The sequence below is a fragment of the Stegostoma tigrinum genome, chromosome 33, assembly GCF_030684315.1.
Source record: "Stegostoma tigrinum isolate sSteTig4 chromosome 33, sSteTig4.hap1, whole genome shotgun sequence".
Taxonomy (NCBI): Eukaryota; Metazoa; Chordata; class Chondrichthyes; order Orectolobiformes; family Stegostomatidae; genus Stegostoma; species Stegostoma tigrinum.
Genome location: NC_081386.1, coordinates 6764371 through 6787217, shown reverse-complemented (window position 1 = coordinate 6787217; position 22847 = coordinate 6764371). Strand labels below are relative to the sequence as shown.

General features: G+C 43.0%; 1 protein-coding gene across 1 annotated transcript in view; it reads left to right on the top strand.

The window, feature by feature from the left end:
- Positions 1-22847, top strand: part of adamtsl3 (ADAMTS-like 3) — a 582072-nt gene that overhangs the window by 509508 nt on the left and 49717 nt on the right. Inside the window, exon 22 of the mRNA XM_048563174.2 lies at positions 17350-17477. Coding sequence (XP_048419131.1) covers positions 17350-17477 — 128 coding nt within the window. The remainder of the gene's footprint in view (positions 1-17349; positions 17478-22847) is intronic.

Genomic DNA, 22847 nt, shown 5'->3' with positions numbered 1-22847 from the left:
ACGTGTACAGAAGCCTGTCAACCCTCAATTGGCCTCCTGAGTTGTAAGTAATACTGTCCTTCCAAAGGTTTCCATGAAATCTTTCATGTTTTTACAATGATGTTCAGTTACCATTGCATTTTATTTATAGACCAAGTTACAGCATTGTGTCCTGTGTTCATAAGAGAAGGAAGATTTAATCACTTTTTAAAATCAGTTCATTCTCCCTTTAACTTCTACACTGGCAGGAACCAATTGCTCCCTCAGGTAAGGCATTTCCAGAATGCTTTTCACACCAGAAAACATTGCTGTTTCTAAATTCTCCTCCAAATAGCCCAGCAGCCTGACTTGGAAATAGCTCACTGTTCTTTCATCATCAGATCAATATCCTAAAATTCCCCAACACAACAGTGGGAACGCAATCACATTAAAGATGGAGGGAATATTGTAGCAAACCCAGCAATAGCCCTGTCTGTGTTGATAAAGATAAGGAAGAATATATTGTTAAATCCTTAAAGGAGGAACAAAACTGTGCAAAAGACAATCATTAATCTAGTTTGTTTTTTTATCTGCCTTATGTAATGACACACCCGTTTTTTTTAAATATCAAGAAAGGCTTCCAGAAAAGTGACTGGGGATAAGTTGAGTCTAGTGTTGCGTTTGTAAAACAGAGCCAGAGCAGCGAGGAGCATATGCTGTTGGTGAAGTCACCCCATTTTCTGCTGTGATGATCTCAGAAAGAACAAAATGTCTGCAGAGACCAAAAAGACTTACTTCTGCCAGCCCCTTCATCAGAGAGGGGGATGGGGAGAGGGAACTGGAATAAATAGGGAGAGAGGGGGAGGCGGACCGAAGATGGAGAGTAAAGAAGATAGGTGGAGAGAGTATAGGTGGGGAGGTAGGGAGGGGATAGGTCAGTCCAGGGAAGACGGACAGGTCAAGGAGGTGGGATGAGGTTAGTAGGTAGCTGGGGGTGCGGCTTGGGGTGGGAGGAAGGGATGGGTGAGAGGAAGAGCCGGTTAGGGAGGCAGAGACAGGTTGGACTGGTTTTGGGATGCACTGGGTGGGGGGGAAGAGCTGGGCTGGTTGTGTGGTGCAGTGGGGGGAGGGGACGAACTAGGCTGGTTTAGGGATGTAGTAGGGGAAGGGGAGATTTTGAAACTGGTGAAGTCCACATTGATACCATATGGCTGCAGGGTTCCCAGGCGGAATATGAGTTGCTGTTCCTGCAACCTTCAGGTGGCATCATTGTGGCAGTGCAGGAGGCCCATGATGGACATGTCATCTAGAGACTGGGAGGGGGAGTGGAAATGGTTTGCAACTGGGAGGTGCAGTTGTTTGTTGCGAACTGAGCGGAGGTGTTCTGCAAAGCGGTCCCCAAGCATCCGCTTGGTTTCCCCAATGTAGAGGAAGCCGCACCGGGTACAGTGGATGCAGTATACCACATTGGCAGATGTGCAGGTGAACCTCTGCTTAATGTGGAATGTCATCTTGGGGCCTGGGATAGGGGTGAGGGAGGTTGTGTGGGGACAAGTGTAGCATTTCCTGCGGTTGCAGGGGAAGGTGCCGGGTGTGGTGGGGTTGGAGGGCAGTGTGGAGCGAACAAGGGAGTCACGGAGAGAGTGGTCTCTCCGGAAAGCAGACAGGGGAGGGGATGGAAAAATGCCTTGGGTGGTGGGGTCGGATTGTAAATGGCGGAAGTGTCGGAGGATGATGCGTTGTCAGCTTTTGTGCTCCTGAGAAAAGCCCGAAACGTCAGCTTTTGTGCTCCTGAGATGCTGCTGGGCCTGCTGTGTTCATCCAGCCTCACATTTTATTATCTTGGAATTCTCCAGCATCTGCAGTTCCCATTATCTCTGATACTTCTGCCAGCCCAGCTGTTTTAGTTTTCAGCCTTGCTTCACCCCAACAAGGTTTGGAGCAGTTTCTTAGAAGACATATTCACAACCATGGCTCTATTGTACCAATATAAAATGGGCCTCATAAATTTATAAAATGAGCTTGTTTCTGAGATCTATTTAATGGGAGGCAATGGTTTAGTGGTATTATCGCTGGATTGTTAATCCAGAGATCCACGTGAAGTTCTGGGGACCCAGGTTCATGCCCTCACCACTATGAGTTCTCGCCAGAAATTGCCAATAAAAATGTCACCGGGTACCGGACCGACGCAAACTCCAGCATCACCATGAGCCAGCTTCAGGCCCACCTTGCTGATGCAGATGCCACTGGGTCCAAACTTGCCGCCGCTGCCTCCATGAATCTGCGCTGGATGCGGACGCTGCTGGGAAAACCCAAACTCATCTCTGTCATAGCAGCCATCAATCAGCGCGAGGACCACTTGGTTGATGCAGAATCTACTGGGAGGCCCTGGCACTGCCGCACGTCAGTGCTGGGCTCACTCACCAGTGCCATCGCCACAACCAAGCTCTTCAACAAGAGGTAAGTAAAATCAAAGAGAATGAAAGGGGAAGAAGATAAACTGATAAAAGAAAGAAAAATGAAGTAAAATCTAAAAGAAAAGTGGACACAGCAGATGAGTCCAGGGCTCAGAAACCCCACTACATGCCACCTGAGGAGGAACACAATGTCCTCAATGGAGGAATGGGGGTGGGGATAGGGAAGATTGTTTGCTAGAATGGCCATTAAACTAGAATTACAGAGAGATGGGAACCTGAGCAGGAAGAAACCAGGATAGAAACAAAAGATGGAGAGATAAGTAAAAATGGAATTTAGAAAAATCAACGGCAAAAAACAAATGAGACCATAGTGCTAACATGATAAACAAGATTAAAAAGGCAAGTCTGATGCACTGACCATTCACAATAAAGTAAATAAATTATCAATGCAAAATGTTATGAATCCATATGGTTTCAGAGATATGCCTGTAGGTTAACCGAGGATGGGAACCAAATATTCAGGAGTATTCAATATTCAGGAAAAACAGGGAGAAAAGTGAAGGAGGTAGAGTAGCTTATTTAGAAAAGGTGTAACTAAATTCAGTAGTCAGGAATGATATTGGTGTGGAAAATCACAATGTGAGAGTGGAGGTGAAAAACACCATGTGGCAGAAAATGATGATGGGGCTGACTATGGGCCCACTAAAAGTCGTGGAAATGTAAGGGAAGGCATTAAACAAGAAATTGGTGTTGCATGCAATAAAGTGTACAGCTGTAATCATGGGTGATTTTAATTTACATATAAATTGGACAGATCAAACCAGCAAAGCATTTGTGGAGGATCAGTCAGGATCATATTGAATGGCAGCGCGGGCTCCAAGGGCCTTCTCCTGTTCCTAATTTCTATGTTTGAGTTCAACAAGTGCCAAACACATTGAGTTTATCAAATTAGTTCCAAGACTAGGCAGTCGGATGATGAGACACAAGTGGTTTTTAAAATTTATTTTAGCGCTCACCAAGAATATTCTTTGATCATAATTATATTCTGTGTAATAAGCATAACTGTTGAAAGTGCTTTTTTTCTTTAATACATTTAGAGGAAACAGGGGTGGTTGGCTTGAAACCCATATACTTGTCACATGTTAGCTGCAGTATCTTCTGTCCTCATTCTATATGTTTAAATTGGAGGAGTAAAGCACAGATTAATGCATGGGGTAGCTGTACTGTATGACTAGTTTATGGTTTTTCAGCAATAACCTGGGGTACAGAATCTAAACAAAGTGCTGTCTTTAATTTGAAGTTCAATCTGATGCCACCCATGGGAATTGTTTGAATAAGCTTGTGCAGGCTCAGCAAGATGACAATCTATAAATCATATTCTGAGAAACCTATTGTAACTTTTTCAATATCGTTGAAAAGTGTGCCACTGAGTCACAATCTTCCACTTTTTTCGATGTACTGTGGATCTTATTTCAATTTTAAACCTCTCCTTGACTAATCTTATTACACTTATTTGGTTTCTGTTTCTCACTAGCAGTCCTGCTGTTCGGTAAGTACTGTTGGTAATTTTATTTGATTCCCAAGTTGCAGCCCTCAGTTATAAGTTCAGTCATGTGTGGCAGCATTCTGTTCAGGGTTACATAAACCAGACTTTCACAAGGCTCATATATCGCATCAATAGATGTTAATAAATAGGATTTTATTAATATGACTTCATAGCAGTTGGCTGCACAGTGAATTGAGATCTGCGTTGATGTCCTTCACAGTAGGATGATTTCATCAATATACTCCCTTAAGAATAGAAAAAAAGAAGAACTTTCATTTCCAATTGTGTGTTTCACAACCACTGGACATTTCATGCTGCCATACAGCTAATTAAATACTTTTTAAGGTATCGTCAGTGTTATAGGAAAAATGACAGGCAATTTGTGCACAGCAAGTCTCACCATGTGTTGATGAAAATCTGTGTTTTTGTGAGGTTGTTTGAGAAATAATTATTGATCAGGCCATTGGGTATAACTTCCCTGCTCTTTTTTTTCCAAATAATGCAGTTTGATTGTTTGCATATGTCTACAGAGGACAGACTGGATCTCAGTACACGATCTCATCCCAAAGAAAATATGTAATTGTTTAGGTGATTGAGGAATGATCTCATTTAGATAAAAGAATTTGGAAGGAAAGTATAGAGAACTTGATTTGAGAGGGGGAGACCCAAACAAAATAATGTTCCCTTAAAATTAGAACTGCATTGTTCAGGAGTGATGTCAGCAAGTATTTGTTGACACAAAGAATGGTGAAAACACAAAAGTTTCTTCCAACGACAAAATGCCATGGACGCTGGGGTTCAGCTGAAAGTTTGGATGATAGGCTCTTGTTAAGCAAGAGAAGGAAGGGATTCAGAACCAAGCCAGATAAGTGGAGTTAAGATACATATTGTTTAGTGGTGGAACAGGCTTGAGGGGTTGAATGGCTTAATGAAGGTTGCGATGTTTCCGTAGGGCAGGCTATGTAATGCAATTCCAAGTAAGCCTACGTGTTATTTTTGGAGATAAAGATATGAATGAGGATTTAACATGAGGAGTGAATCCACAATTCAGCATTCCTAGAGTGCTTAGCTTTGTGGGGAGGCGATGACCCAGTGTTATTATCGCTGGACTATTAATCCAGAGACCCAATTAATATTCTTGAGACTCCGGTTTGAACCCCACCACAGCAAATGGTAGAATTTGAATTTAATAAAAATGAAATCTGTAATTAAGAGTTTAGTAATGACCATAAAATCTTTGTTAATTGTTAGAAAAACCCATCTGATTCACTAATGTATTTTAGGAAATGAAACTGCTATCCTCACCTGAGATAATGGGAACTGCAGATGCTGGAGATTCCAAGATAATAAAATGTGAGGCTGGATGAACACAGCAGGCCAAGCAGCATCTCAGGAGCACAAAAGCTGACGTTTCGGGCCTAGACCCTTCATCAGAGAGGGGGATGGGGGGAGGGAACTGGAATAAATAGGGAAAGAGGGGGAGGCGGACCGAAGATGGAGAGAAAACAAGATAGGTGGAGAGGAGAGTATAGGTGGAGAGGTAGGGAGGGGATAGGTCAGTCCAGGGAAGACGGACAGGTCAAGGAGGTGGGATGAGGTTAGTTAAACAACTGCACCTCCCAGTCGCAAACCATTTCCACTCCCCCTCCCATTCTTTAGAAGACATGTCCATCATGGGCCTCCTGCAGTGCCACAATGATGCCACCCGAAGGTTGCAGGAACAGCAACTCATATCCCGCTTGGGAACCCTGCAGCCCAATGGTATCAATGTGGACTTCACCAGCTTCAAAATCTCCCCTTCCCCCACCGCATCCCAAAACCAGCCCAGTTCGTCCCTTCCCCCCACTGCACCACACAACCAGCCCAGCTCTTCCCCCCCCACCCAGTGCATCCCAAAACCAGTCCAACCTGTCTCTGCCTCCCTAACCGGTTCTTCCTCTCACCCATCCCTTCCTCCCACCCCAAGCCGCACCCCCAGCTACCTACTAACCTCATCCCACCTCCTTGACCTGTCCGTCTTCCCTGGACTGACCTATCCCCTCCCTACCTCCCCACCTACACCCTCTCCACCTATCTTCTTTACTCTCCATCTTCGGTCCGCCTCCCCCTCTCTCCCTATTTATTCCAGTTCCCTCCCCCCATCCCCCTCTCTGATGAAGGATCTAGGCCCGAAACGTCAGCTTTTGTGCTCCTGAGATGCTGCTTGGCCTGCTGTGTTCATCCAGCCTCACATTTTATTATCCTCACCTGATCTGGCTTATATGTGACTCCAGGCCATAGCACTGTGATTTCCCTCAGAGCAGTTAGGGATGAGCGATAGATGCAACAGAGCGATAGAGCCAGTGATGCCCTCATCCCAATAATAGATAAAGAAATAAAAACTCCCATTACATTCTGTGTTGTGTATATGCACACGCACACACAGACACATGCACACACGCACAGACACACGTGCACACAAACGCACACACAGACGCAGACAGACACACACGCACGCATGCACACAGACACACACATAAGCACGTACACGCACATCCATACTCAGACACACGTGCGCACACACACATACTCTTTCACACACACACTCTGTCTCACACACATACACAGATACTCACACACACGATCACTCATTCACATGCAGAGTCACTCACGGACTCACTCTCTTTCTCTCTCACATGCACTCTCTCTCACACTCTCGCATACAAGTGCACGCATACACAGACACGCGTGCACGCACAGACACATACTTACACACACATGGACATGCATACTCACTCACTCGCGTTCACTGTCTCTGACACTCACATGCACACACACACTCACGTGCAGACGCACACGAGCAGACACACTGACACACTCACTCAATCACACTCACTGTCTCAGACACACTCACATACACATGCGCATACAGACACACGCGCAGACACACACACACGCACATGCATGTACACACACACATGCACCCATATGCATGCACAGATGCATGCATGCAAGCACACAAACACACTGACACACACACACACACTCTCTCACATTCTCTCTCACACACATGCACTCTCACACTGTCTCACACACAGACAAATACACTCTCTCTCTCACACGCACATACAAACACACTCACAGGCAGACACACACATGCGTGTGCATACCTGCGCATGCACACACACTCACTCAGACATGCGCGCGCACAGACACACAGACATGGACGCACATGTGCGCACACACACTCTCTCACCCTCTCCCACCCTCTCTCTCACGTGCACACATATGCAGGCACACAGACACACGCGCAGGCACACACACACACACGTGCGCACACGCCCACATGTGCACAGACACACACACTTGGGCACCACTGGCTTCCCACAGAGCAGTTCAATGTAAACCACATTACTATGGGTCTGGAGACACATATATGCCTGGCCTTTTAAGAACAGCAGATTCCCTACCCTCAAGGACATCAGTGAGCCATGTAGGTTTTTTTCAACAATGGGCAGTCACCATTAGAGAGAGATTTTTTAACCCAGTATTTTTTATTGATTTGAAATGTCATCTCTACTATGGCGAGGTTCAAACCAATGTGCTGAGAACATTAGCCTGGGGTTCTGGATTCCTATCCCAGTGACATCCCCTGTACTCTGTTTCCCCACAATAATCCTTTGCTTTCGGTGGTGAAGCTCCATTTTTGGCCAGCTGGAGCCTTCAACATTGACATGTGACTCATTCTGCACCCTGAGGTAGGACCTTGTCCCAAGTTCAATATTTTTTAATTCACATCGTTAGAAAAAAATCCTTCCTTAGAAGAGACTAGTACACTTCCAAGATGCTTTCCTCAGCTTGTTATGAAGTTGCCTAAAATCAACTTTACCTTACAACTTTTTCTTTAGAAGAGTCCCGACCTGAAACATAAAGCTTTTCTGCTCCTCTGTTGATCATTGTTGCCTCCAGAGTTGATTAGGCTAATTGAAATACAACCACCATAATACTATGAATAAAGTAACCACAAAATCATCTTGGTGCATGAGTACAGGGCCGTGACTGGGGGTTTCCAGACAGGAGAGAGATATGCCACATTGATGGCCATGAGCATTAGACCAATGAAAATCTAACTTTGATTTAAAACAAATTTTCTTTGTGTCAGTTTCGTAGTACTACATTGGCTATTACAGTACTGTGTTCAGCCAAGTGCAGGAATGGTTTAGGGGAGCAAAAATTGAACAATTTTGAAAAATTGAATTGCCGGATGTTGGCAAAGGAGTGCATCATTTGTTTTACACAATCGCGGGCTCTTTCCAAACAACATTTGATAAAAATAGACCATAATTGAAATCTTCTTCCATGTGGCCATGGAGAAGGATGAAGAAGTTGAAGGAATATTTGTGATAACAACCTGGGACTGTACAGCACTGCAGCTGCTGCAGAGCAACCTGAGATTCCTGTTACATTTATAGATCATTTGGCAATCTGTACCTTACTGTGGCATCATGAGGGCTGCTTTCAGTGGAGAATCACAGATCACTGATCCCAGTAAATTCTGAGCCCACTAAGTGATCCCTGACACTTGTTTGATAAATGGTGCTTATAGCTCTCATTCAATGTAAAAATCAATCCCTCAACTTTGATCCAGTGGAACAATGAGCCAACTCATTGTAAATATCTGAAAGGTCTCAGGTGAACTAATGGTCTCAACCTGTGTTTCGTGACCGTGATGAGTTATGGCAAATAGCTAGATCCTTTTGACATTTGGCATGTGCATACACAAGCTTTGTCTGAGAAAGCTACAACAGTACAACAAGATATCAATTAAAGAAATGTGATCTGTCTAAGTCAATCTCCATCCACCTCTTGAACTCTTACTTGGTATCAATTGAGATTATTATCTGTCATTTAACTGAACCTGTTTATGAGGAGTAACAAGTCATGGAAATTGGTATGATGATTTAATAATTTCGTTAAGCATCTTATATCCTCTATTGCATTCTTATTTTTGCTTCTACAACTTCTCAATCATTACTATTGACATTTTTTCCCCAGTAACAGTTAATTTGATATCCTTTCCCAAGCGATTCCATGTCCAGCAATCAGCACTGAAATGGAATATGGATTAGACCAGCCTTTCCAAATTCTCCGATAGTTCATTTCCTTCTCTATATATTGCAAATGTTATTAATACCTCCCTTATTGTAAGAAAACAGAATATTCCAAAGAAATGTGCATGAAGTGAATTGCATTTAAAGGGGCGGCATGGTGGTCCAGTGGTTAGCACTGTGGCCTCACAGTGGAACGCCCCCATAGCCCTCCTCCCACTCCCCCACCCACCCAGGTTAGATTGCAGCTTCGGGCAACTATGTGGAGTCTGCATGGGCTTCCTCTGGATGCTCCAGTTTCCTTCCACAGTCCATATTTGTGCAGTTTAGGTGGTTTGACCATGCTAAATTGCCCAGAGTGATCAGGGATGTGCAGATTAGGTGGATTTGCCATGGGAAATGCAGAAGTACAGAGATAGGGTATGGGGGTAGGTCTGGGTGAGATGGTCTTCAGAGGGTTGGTGTGAACCCAATAGGATGAATGGCCTGCTTCCATGCTGTAGGGATTCTTTTGTCACAAAGATAGTGTTGAGGATGTGGGGAGGCTGCAGAAGGACGTGGACAGACTAAGAGAGTGGGCAAAGTTGTGGCAGCTGGAATACAATGTGGTAAAGTGTGAATTTATGCACTTTGAGGAAGAACAGAGGAATAGACTATTTTCTAAATGGAAAAGGCTTCAGAAATCTGCAAGATAAATGGACTTGGGAGTCCAAGTTCAGGAATGTCTCATATTTAACATGTAGATTCAGTCGGCGGCAAGCAAGGCAAATGTAATGTTAGCATTGATAGAAATATGCTGCTGAGGCTGTAAAAGCTTCTGATCAGACTGCATTTGGAATATTGTGAGCAGGTTTGGGCCCCCTACCTAAGAAAGGCCATGCTAGTCTTGGAGGGTGTCCAGAGGATGTTTACAAGAATGATCCTGGGAATTACAGATTTGTGAAATGAGGAGCAGTTGAGGATTGTGCGTCTTGATGGAGTTTAGAAGGATGAGGGAAGATCTGATTAAAACTTACAGAATACTGAGAGGCCTGGATAGAGTGGATGCGGAGAAGATGTTTCCACTAGTAGGAGAGACTAGGACCCGGGGCCACAGCCTCAGATTGCAGGGATAACCCTTTAGAACTGAGATGAGGTGAAACTCATTGCTGCCGAAGGCTGTGGAGTGACTTCCAGACAAAGACTGATCGGTTCTTGAGAAGTAAGGGTTCAAGGCTTGCAGGAAAAAGGCAGTAGAATGGGACTGAGAAATATATCAGACAGAGTGAATGGCAGAGGAAAGTTGATGGGCCAAAAGGCCTAATTTTGCTCCTGTATCTTATTTGTGGTATGTAGAGAGACGTTTCGATCAACGTATACAGGAACAAAGGAAATAAGAGCAAGAGTAAGTTATTCAGCCCCTCTAATCTGCTTGCCATTGAACTGGATCATGTTTCTGCACCATCCTCCTTCATTTTGATGCATTGATGCACAGACATCAATTGCTCTAAAATACATCTTTTTAAACAAATAATCATTTTTGATAGAAAGCCTGTGCAATCCAGGCCAAAGATGCATGCTTGGCTACCGGCTCTATATTTTGACCTCCATCAGGAAATTCTTCTAAGTAATGAGGGTAAGGATATCCCTTCCCAATTTTTCCTTTCATTGCACCCATGACAAGACTGCAAAATGTATACCTTACTGAGAGTCTGATTACCAGATAGTGACTGTACTTCAGACGTACCTCATTTGAGTGTAGAGGACTTAAGGCATGAAGCCGTGACTGAAGTCATGAAAGGAACTATATCGTTGTAAATACAATTTAGATTATTCTAGTGTGAATTTGAGTTTGCTACAGCGTACATTAGCTACTGTACATGACTGAAACGATAACTGCTCTCAGTTTGATAGAAATAGTTTAGAGACATGTCTTGTTTTAAGTATGTTGAATATTAAGCATATTGATGGAAACAATACACAGGGGTAATAAAGCTATTAAATTGCCAATTACAGTTAAGGAAGCATAACATGATTTTAGAATTATTATACAATTAAGCTTTATAGTTGTCTGTGGAGTGTAGACTTATTACATAAAAATATCAGATTGTAATGCACTCTTTTGGGAATTGATTTTCAGTGATGTATTTCATATCTTGCCACAGAAGTCATTTAACAGTCACGGCATTGTTTATATTGTGGGTCATTTTAGTTTATTTGTTGGAAATATCCTACATGGATGGATAAGGATTCTACAGAAACTTGTGTTTGAAGAATCAGGGAATTGGTGCTACAGTACTTTCCTCAGCCTCCATTCTTTTAAACTTGGATCATCACTGGCAAAGAGGGGTTAGATTCAGGTAGTGCATTCGTGAGAATATTTGGAAGAAAACATTATAAAGCAGATTATTAGTAAACTGTATGAAATGCAGAGAGTATTGCAGCTGATATTATCGCTTTCTGTAATTTTTCATTTTTGCATTTTTCATTTTGTGGGGATAGTTGTGTAGTGACATGTAATCCAGACAGGGCCCAAGCTATTGGTCTATAAACGCGGGCTTGGATCCTACCATGGCAATTGATATAAATTTAATTGACATAAAAGATATGAAATTAAACATCAGTCTAATGGGTGCCACCAGACTGTTGCTAAGTATCTTAAAAAAAACCTAAAACAAAGAACAGCGGATGCTAGAAGTCTGAAACAGAAACAGAAATTGCCAGAGAAATTCAGCAAGCCTGGCAGCATCTGTGAAGAGGAAGAAGAGTCAATGTTTCGGGATCTTTTTTCAGAACTGATGGTAGCAAGGATGGTGTGGAATTTATGCTGAAGCCAGGGGATATTCGGAGAGAGGGTTTGTGGGGTGCTTGTAAAGAGCTAATTGAGGCAGAGCCCAGAAAGAGAAAAAAAAAACAGTTAGACAGACCAAGGGATAGATAATGGTAAACTGGACAGAAAGAAATGCTGATAATGGAGACCATAAATAGGTAAAAATGGGTTGGCTGTGGTGGAAGCAGCCCCATGTGATATCACAGCCCAGGATTAGGATATGTAAAGGACTTGGAAGATGGTATTCAGGTTCTAAAATTATTGAACTCTATTTTGAGACCCAACGGCTGTAGGGTCCCCAAGCAGAAAATGAGATGCTGTTCTTCAATCTTGTGCTGTGGGCTCACTGGAACAATACAGCAGACCTGAGACAGGAATGTTGACATGTGAACATGGGATATTGTGTTGAAATAGTGGGTAACTGCAAGCTCAGGGTCAGTTTTGTGGACAGAATGTTGGTGTGATGCAAAGCAGTCACCCAATCTGCTCTCCATCTCCCTAATGTAGACAAGACCACATTGCGAGCAGTGAGCACAGTAGATTAAGTTGAATGAAGAGCTGGTAAATTGCTCTTCTATCTAGAAGGTGTGACTGGAGCCTTGAATCACGAGGTGGGAAAAGGTAAAGCAGAAGATGTTACACCTTCTGCGATTGTATGGGAAGCTGATGGGCGGTGTGTTGAGAGTGGAAAAAGCATGGACTAGGGAGTCCTGGAGGGAGCGGCCCTTGCAGAAAGTTGACAAGGAAGGGGAATATGTTTATGGTTGTGGCATCCCACTGGAGGCGATGGAAATGGTAGTTTATGATCTGTACGTTGGTGGGGTGCTAAGTGAGGACCAAGCGGACCCAATCATTGTGGGAGGGAAGAGAAGGGGTGAGGGCCGAGGTGCAGAAAATGGGGCAGACATGGCAAGAAGAGTCAGAGATGGACCAAGTGAAGATGAAAGCAGCATTCAAATTGGAAGCAAAATTCATTAATTTTTTCAACTCAAGACAAGAGAGGGACGCATGACCGACGATGTCATTAATGTGTAGGAGAAAGAGTTGTGGAAGGGAACAGACTAGGGTCTATCTGGTTCACTGATGTCCTTTGTGGAAGGGTATTTGCCATCCTCATTTAGCCTGCATGTGTTCCTAACCTGTAACGATGTCGCTGACTCTTAACTACTGTCAAGGCCAATTAGAAATTGGCAACAAGTGCTTGCCTTGCCACCAGTGCCCACTTTCCATGAGTGAATAAAAATGTTCACTGCTTCTCACTAAAACACTTCGGGACTTGGATGCCATGTGGACTCAACTGTTAACTGATCTTGGCAGCTGTTAAGCATTTAATATTTTATTATTTCTTCTTCACATCCTGAATGAGATGCTTCAAGATGAATCAGTTAGTAACCATTTACATTTTACTAAATGCTCAGGAACCAACTGGTCATTTTTACCATTTCTATAACTAGGCAACATAGCTCAGCAAAACAATGCCCAAAAGGATTAGTTCTGTTGCTCGGTTACTTTTCTACAAATCACTTCTTTCTGATCAGTGCAATGGGGAGTACAAATTGTATCAGCCGAAACCAGAACAGCATTTTGGTTCAGATAGAATGAAACTCTTCAGCAATCTAAGGGCCCAAATTCTCAAGTGAGATTTAATATATCCCGGAAAAAGGAGATTCCTATTTCTGGTTTTATTTGCCTTCATCCCTCAGTTTTCTAAAGCCAGGAGGCCTAATGGATCTTTTTGAAAGCCTAAACCACTTATATCTAATAGAAACTGTAAGTAGCCTATTTTATGATTCTATCATGCAGAATTTTGTTTGATCTTTCCATGTAATGTGAGAATAGCTCGTTTGACCAATATTTGTTGAGAATGTAGTAATGAATACCTCCTTAAATGCTGGAGCCCTTGGAGTGTAGGGACATAAGATTTCCTTAGGGAGGGAATTACAGGAGTTTGCCCCAGTGACACAGAAGGAATAATGATGAATTTCCAAATCAGGAGAATGAGTGGCTTGGAAGGGAATTTGCAGGTGGTGGTGTTGCCAATGCAACGTTTCCTCTAAGCAGCAGTGTAGTGCAACCACTAGGAGGTTCTTCAAAGGTGCCAATGCACAGCTTCTACTTTTGGAACACACTGACACTCATAGGCCTCAGAAATCCGTACAATGGCCGGAAAAATTACAGCAAATGTTGTAGCCATGCATCTGCTGCCATTGTGCTTCTAGGTGATAGAGGTCACAATTCAGGAAGTAACTGTCAGAAACCTTAGTGAATTGTTATATAGTAAGCATGCTGCCATTGGCTGTCCTACTGTTGAAAGACAATGCTTAAATTGGTGGATTGAGTTCCAATCAAATGGGCTGTTTTATTCTGGATGGTGTCAAGTTTCTTGTCTGCCGTTGGAGCTGTACACAAGTTAGAAAAGTCTAACTTGTGGCTTACAGATAGTGGACAGGCTTGGGGGAGAAGTCTGGGAGTGAGTTATTTATAGAGTCCCACAGCATGGAAACAAACCCATTGGTCCAACTCATCCATGCCAACCAGACATCCCAATCTGAATTAGTATCATTTACCTAAACCCTTCCTATTCATATATCTTTTAAATTTTGTAACTGTACTCATCTTGACTGCCTACTTGCTGCAGGATTCCCAGCGCCTGATGTACCCACAGTATTTATATGGCTGGTCCAGTTCAGTTTATGCTCAGCTGTAACCCCAGGATGTTGATAGTGGGGAATTGATATCGGAATGTTGATAGCTATAAAAATTGCATTGAGGTGCAAGGGAAGATTGCTGGATGTTTTTTTGTTCAAAATGGACATTGCCTGGCTTTGTGTGGTGCAAGTTCTCGTGTTAATAGCAATTAATAAACCTGTGACAGTGTTTATGTTAACAGTTCAATGAATCAGTTCGATTTGCAGTACTTTCACAAGTCGCAAGGAAGCAAAATGTAAAACTCTGGACAGTTGGCTTTACTCTTACTCATCCACACTGTTCAAGTATTACTGCTCCTCCAAACTGGAGCCAAATACTTAGCTGACAGTTTGGCATTTCACCAAACTATGCGATACCGCTACTTAAGGTAGAGCATTTTGAATCCTACTTATATTGCACATTTCTCATTAATATGCTGCAAAATTTGGCCCTTGTTGCAGTTTCTGCAGTGTCCAGTGAAATGTCTGATGTTTTGTGTGTTAAGTTATATGTTGTTCAGTTGAGCAGATGGCATAGCATCACAGCGGTTAGCACTGCTGCCTCACAGCACCGGGGACTCAGGTTTGATTCCACCCTCAGGCATCTGTGTGGAGCTGGCACATTCATTCTCTCTGTGGCTATATGGGTTCCTCAGGTTGCTCCGGTTTCCTTCCATCATCCAGAGGTATGCAGGTTAAGTGAATTCACCATGGTAGAAATAACCTCAAGTGTCCAGGGATGAGTAAGCAAGGGACATTAGCCTTGGTTTTGAAAAAAGACCCACGCAGGATTACATAGATGGGGTGGGGAATGGAATGGTTGGTACAGACTTGATGGGCTAAACGCTCAGTTTCTGTACTGTAGGGACCCTATGATTTTGCGTTACAAAAATGTTAACTCTCTACTTCTATCAAAATGCCTGCACTTATTTTCGTTCACTCTGTGTCCTGATTTGACAGATGTGTTATTCTTGTATTCCTAAACCTAGCTGTGGCTATATTATGCAAATATTAATCAGTGTTATGGTTATTTTTCTGAATCTTGAGTCTATTCCAACATATAGGTGCCAAACTCAACAATGTGGATTTTTTTTGGCTTTAATGAAGTTTCAGAACAGCATCAAGAGAGCAGCTTTATATTTCCTTCTTAACAATAACCAGTGTGTTTATTGTGTGAGAAAATCAAATTAAACACCATGGTTGTTGGTTCCCTTGAAATTTCTTTTTGTCACAAAAATTGCCTGGCGTGTGACTGGAGCCTGGCTGTGCCTGAAGAAGAAGGTTGGGTTTCTTTTACGTTGTGTTTGCAAAGCTAATGCATGTTATTTTAAGTAGTTCTATCTCTCTTTACACTCAAACAAAGAAAACAAAAAAAGTTCAATCCAGAAATAGAAACAGAAAGTGAATCAAAGAAATGTATGAATAAATGAGTTGTATCGTGATTGAACAGTCTCTGAAACCAAGTATCTCACCTCTCTTGGTAATGAAAATTTCATTAATCAGTGATGAATTTTATTTGTGGTTTGGTTTTCTTCTCTCAACTGCTGCTTTATGTCAAAACTAATCTGTCAGGATTACTAATTCCCTAACATTTATTGATCCTTCACTGATTTACACTCTCTCTCCCTCTCTCTCTCCCCCCTCCCCCCCCCGCCGCATTTCCCTGTTTTGCAACTCCCACTTTTTCCATGCTTTGCAAGTGCTGTAGATTAAAATTACTTTCTTTCTTTCTTTTTTTGGCTTAATTCTATTTTCTGAGGCTTCTGCCACAACCTGTTCTTCTCCCGTCTTATTCTGATTTTATTTTCTTCGTGTGTTTCTTCTCTATTGGTCTCTGTCCTAAACAACTCTGTCTAATCTGAGCAAGTGCTAGCAGCATCTGGAGGCCAGTCCCTCATCCTTAAAGACATATCACATTCAGATGCCTCCACAAAGGAAAATTCACTCAAGTTTTCTTTTCTAGTTCATACCTTAAATATAAATAAAATCTATTATTTATGTAGATTGACTGTGACCTAGCATAGCTCCAGATTTGTTTTGTTTTTATAGATCTGTTCGCAGCTTTTAATCATACAGCAACATCATGAAAATATTCAGCTACTACTTTGAAAAAGTTTTAAAATAGTCATATGTCTAAACCCTCAAGCAGTACAGCGAAGGGCAACAGGGCTGAAAACTAACACCAGTAAACTCAATTATTAGAAAAAGTTTTGTTTTAATTAATTCTCTGGACGGTGGCATAACTGGCCAGGCCAGCATATGTTACCGATCCTGAATTGCCCAGAGGGCAGTTCAGTGTCTGTCACATTGTTATGGGTCTGCAGTCACATTTAGGCCAGACTACGTAAGGACAGCAGTTTCCTTCCCTGAGGAACATGAATGAACCATGAATAGGTTTAAAATCTTAAACCCCATTTACGTTCAAGTCTTCAGGCTTGAATGAACAAGAGAAATCATGAGGAATATGTGATGCTAAATGAAATGCAAAACCCTGTGCAGTTTTTCAAGTTAGACTGCAACTGAACCACAAGAGCAACAGAAATAACAATGATGAAAACTAATGCTGAATACATTTGGCCAAGTAGTTCGACTCAGTGACTGGACAATTCTGTTGACAGACTCATGAGCTGTTCTGAGTGATGGCGAAGATGGAGCAATTGTAAGTTTCTGCAGAAAGGTGTGTGAGATGTGTAACATTCTGTGGGACGAGGAGATTACTTGATTGTTTGCCTGATTTATGTGTCTGTTATGATAAACTTTGTGGGATGGAGAGATTTCTTTGGAAGGATATGCCAAATAACTTGAATGGTCTGCTTCATCTGGATTTACATTTATGATCTTGCAGGATATTACTGCTTGATTCTGCAAGACTTCAGATCAAGAATGTCACAAGCCAGGATGCTGGCCTTTACAGATGTACAGTAAGCAGTGAGCTTGGAACAGATACTGAAACCTCATTGCTATTGTATTCAGGTAGGTAGAAATTAAATATTGTGTGAATTGAAATTCATCCTAAATACAAATGTTACAGGATTAGAAAATTCCATACTCTGTTTCTGAACAATCAAAACAAAACTTGCATATGCTAATTGTACAGTGCCTTTGTCAGACTTTGTTTGAAAATGGAAAAAAGGGTTGAATTTTACACTGTAGGATGGGACTCCAATGTGAAAGTCAGTGACAAGCCTGCCTACATTTGGCTGGTCTACAACGGTCGCTAATCTCATTTCATCTGGTGATCGTCCCTCGCCACTGCCTTCAAGCTCATTGTCCTGCATCACCGCACAGCCCATATCCACATCCTTCCCAAAGTCCACAAACAGGACTGCCCAGGTAGACCCATTGTTTCTGCCCCACAGGACTCATCTCTTCCTCCTCAACTCAATTATGTTTTCTCTCCTGTTCAGTCCCTGTCCACTTAGATCAGCAGTTCTTCTGCTGCTTTACATAAGTTTTGGAATTTCCAGTTTGTAGGCTCCAGCTGCCTCGTCTTTATCATGGACGTGCAATGCCTTTATTTGTCCACCTCCCACCAGGATGGTCTCACAGCTGTCCACTTCTTCCTGGGATAAAACCCTGAACCATCCCCACCTATCACGTCCCTCCTCTACCTGGCCAAGTTCATCTCACTTTGAACAACTTCTCCTTTAACTCATCCCACTTTCTTCATGTGTGACCACGGGTACCCACATGGGCCCCAGTTATGCCTGTCTCTTTGTGGGGTACGTGGAACGTTCCTTGTTCCAGTCCTACTCTGGCCCCCACCCTCAATTCTTTTTCCAGTATACCGATGATACCATCAGTGCCGCCTCTCTCTCTCAGCTGGAATTAGAGACGTTTATCTATTTCACTTCCAATTTCTACCTCGCTCTCACCTTCACCTGGTCCATCTATGAATCCTCCCTTCCCTTCCTTGACATCCCTGTTTCTGGATATAGACTGGCCTCCAATATCCTCCACAAACCCAATCACTCCCACAGTTACCTCATGCATACATCCTCGCACCATGTTTCCTAAAAAGACTGCATTCTGTCAGTTTAACCCTCTCCATAGCTTCTGTCCAATGATGCCAACATCTATAAGGGAGCTTCCAAAATGTTCACCTTCTTCCTCAACTGAGGATTCCTCACCACCTGATCTGTGTCCCCTGGTCCACTCCTCCACTCGCAATACCTCCCACAGCCACATGGCAGCTTCCCACGCAAATGCAGAAGTTGTAACACCTGCCCACTTCCTCTCTCCTCACCATCCAAGGTCCCAGACACACCTTTCAGGTGAAGCAGCAATTTACCTGCATTTCACCCAAACTAGTCTACTGTATATGCTGCTCACAACGTGGTCTATTCTACACTGGGGAGAGAAAGTACAGATGGGGTAACTGCTCTGCAGAACGCCTATGTTCTGCTTGCAAAAACTGCCTCTGAGCTTCCTGTTGCCTGCCACTTCAACACACCACCGTGTTCCCTGGTTAACATCTCTGGCTCAGATTTATTGTATTGCTCCAGCAAAGTTCAATGCAAGCTAGAAAAACAGCTCCTCATTTTCTACTTGGGAACTCGACTGCCTTCAGGACCCAGTATCCAGCAATCTCTGTTTTGGTTTCTGATCTCCAGCACCAGTAGTCTTTCATTTCTTTTTCTCACTAGGATTAGGCAGGTTGGTCTGGTGAGAGATTATGGCAGTCTGGATTGACAAAATGGGGGGTTGGGCTTTAAGGTGATTCAGGGGAAAGGGCAAACATGTGGCTGATGCAGTACAATGTGGCTAAATGTGACACAAAGTTAAACACTTTGGTCTGGGACTTCTGGTCACAGGGCACTGAACCCAAAGATGTGTCACTGCCTTAGCCTAGCCACGAGGCTCACCAGGTTTTACTGGACAGTCTAAGCACTTGGCACTGACCTTATGTGACAAGAAGGTAACTCTCAGCTGTTTGTGGGAAGACACTTTTAGTGCAAAGGTTAGCACAATTTGATATCCCTCCCATCAGTTCCCCACCTCCAAAGAAAGCATAAAATTCTTACAGATACAAAGAAAGCCTGAATCAGAGGAGGCTAACATAAGCCTGAATATGTTAATAGAATTCGGGTAAGTCAAGACCAAGAAGGAAGTTCTAGATGAAGATAATCATAGAATCCCTACAGAGGAAACAGGTGATTTGGCACATTAAGTCCACACCCAACCTTGAAGAGCATCCCTCCCAGACTTGCCCCATCCCTGTAACCTTGCATTTCCCATGGCTAATCCACCTTGCTTGCCCATCCCTCAATACTATTGGTGATTTAGCCTGGCCAATCCATACACCCAGCACATCTTTGGACTGTGGGAAGAAACTGGAGCACCCTGGAGGACACTCACACAGACACGGAGAGAATGTACAAACTCCACACAGTCGAATGAGGCTGAAATTGAACCTGGGTCCCTGGTGTTGTGAGGCATCACTTCTAACCACTGAGCCACTGTGCCACCCAAAAGATTTGAAATTGATGTATGGGCAGGCAGGAAGTCAGTAAAGATTACCAAGGACAAACTAAACATCAGTAGCTTCCAAGGCACTTGTATAACAACAAACGGACAGCATTCAATTATTTTTGGAATTGTGTATTCTTGTAGGCATTCCTTCGTTAAGTGTCCAGACACACCAAGACTTATAGCGAGTTTTGAGAAGATTTGTAGCTCAGGTTGAGGTTCTGGATGTGAGTTTGCTCGCTGAGCTGGAAAGTTCGTTTTCAGATGTTTCGTCACCATTCTAAGTAACATCATCAGTGAGCCTCCGACAAAGCGCTGGTGTTATGTCCCGCTTTCTATTTATCTGGTTAGATTTCCTTGGGTTGGTGATGTCATTTCCTGCATTGGTGATGTCATTTCTGGTTCTATTTCTCAGGGGATGGTAGATTGGCTCCAAATCAATGTGTTTGTTGATGGAGTTCCGGTTGGAATGCCATGCTTCTAGGAATTCTCGTGCGTGTCTCTGTTTGGCTTGTCTTAGGATGGATGTGTTGTCCCAATCAAAGTGGTGTCCTTCCTCATCTGTATGTAAGGATACGAGTGACAGTGGGTCATGTCGTTTTGTGGCTAGTTGATGTTCATGTATCTTGGTGGCTAGTTTTCTGCCTGTTTGTCCAATGTAGTGTTTGTCACAGTTCTTGCAAGGTATTTTGTAGATGACGTTCGTTTTGTTTGTTGTCTGTATAAGGTCTTTTAAATTCATTAGCTGCTGTTTTCGTGTGATGGTGGGTTTGTGGGCTACCCTGATGCCAAGGGGTCCGAATAGTCTGGCAGTCATTTTGGAAATGTCTTTGATGTAGGGGAGAGTGGTTATGGTTTCTGAGCCCGTTTTGTCTGTTTGTTTGGGTTTGTTGCTGAGGAATCGGCGGACTGTGTTCATATGGTACCCGTTCTTTTTGAATACGCTGTATAGGTGATTTTCTTCTGCTCTTCGTAGACACCACCAACCTCATCAGCAAGGACAACATCATCAAGCTAGTGGACCTATGCCTCACCACCCACTTCACTTTCAATAACAAAACCTACAGACAAACCAATGGTACACCCATGGGATCTCCGATATCAGGGTTCTTAGCAGAGGCAGTAATGCAGAGACTCGAACAAACAGCTCTGCCAATCATCCAACCCAAACTTTGGGTCCGCTATGTGGATGACACCTTTGTCATCACTAAACAAAACAAATTAGAGGAAAGCTTCAAGACCATCAATAATACCCTTTACTGGCATAACATTCACAAAAGAGGAGGAAAACAACAACAAACTGCCATTCCTAGATGTCACAGTAGAGCGAACAGCCAATGGGGAACTTCAAACCAGCGTCTACAGGAAAACAACACATACGGACCAAATACTGAACTACAGGAGCAACCATCCCAACACCCACAAACAAAGCTGCATTAGAACATTATTTCAACGAGCCACCACACACTGCAGCACAGAGGAACTACACAGAGCAGAAGAAAATCACCTATACAGCGTATTCAAAAAGAATGGATACCCTACGAACACAGTCCGCCGATTCCTCAGCAACAAACCCAAACAAACAGACAAAACGGGCTCAGAAACCATAACCACTCTCCCCTAAATCAAAGACATTTCCGAAATGACTGCCAGACTACTCGGGCCTCTTGGCATCAGGGTAGCCCACCAACACACTAAAACAGCAGCTAATGAACTTAAAAGACCCTATACAGACAACAAATAAAATGAACGTCATCTACAAAATACCTTGCAAGAACTGTGACAAACACTACATTGGACAAACTGGCAGAAAGCTAGCCACCAGGATACATGAACATCAACTGCCACAAAACGACATGACCCACTATCACTCGTATCCTTACATACAGATGAGGAAGGACACCACTTTGATTGGGACAACACATCCATCCTAGGACAAGCCAAACAGAGACACGCACGAGAATTCCTAGAAGCATGGCATTCCAACCGGAACTCCATCAACAAACACATTGATTTGGAGCCAATCTACCATCCCCTGAGAAAAAGATCCAGAAATGACATCACCAACACAGGAAATGACATCACCAACACAAGGAAACCTAACCAGATAAATAGTAAGCGGGGCATAACACCAGCGCTTCGTCGGAGGCTCACTGATGATGTTACCTAGAATGGTGACGAAAAGTCTGAAAACGAACCTTCCAGCTCAGCGAGCAAACTCACATCCAACACCAAGACTTATCCTTGGTTCATTCTAGTTACAGTAAAGACGAGGGTGCAAACATTTAATACAGGGAAATGAGACTCTTTGCTGGACAGAATGCAGTTCATAAAATTTAGGATGCAGCATTCCATCAAGTGGAACATTGGAATAATCAAGCAACAAAGAAGTGTTCCAATAAGAGTGGGAATGTTGTTGAGGATGAAATGAGCTGTCTTGCTGATGGAAAGAATGCATACAGTTATATTTGCAATGGCCTATATAAACAACTGTACGTAATCTTGGCTTAAAGTTTGAGCATGGTTTTTGATAGCAGTCATGGCATAAAACTCTTCTCCCACTGTGAATTACTAACTGCAATAAATTGTAATCTTATGTCATTTATGACGATGGATAATAGGGCCAGGAATCTTGCCAACTGACGCAATCTAATTTATTGTCTACAGGAGGACTCAACAAAATTCATTAGCATCTAGAGCTTTTCCCACAATCGTGATGGAAAAGAAGTCCATAATATAAATCCTGATATGCCTATGTTCATATTAGGAGCAGAAATAGGCCATATGGCCCTTTGAACCTGTTCCACCATACAGTAAAATCTTAGTCTCAATGTCACAAATCCTGGTTCTCTACTGTCTTCACCACCGCCCCCC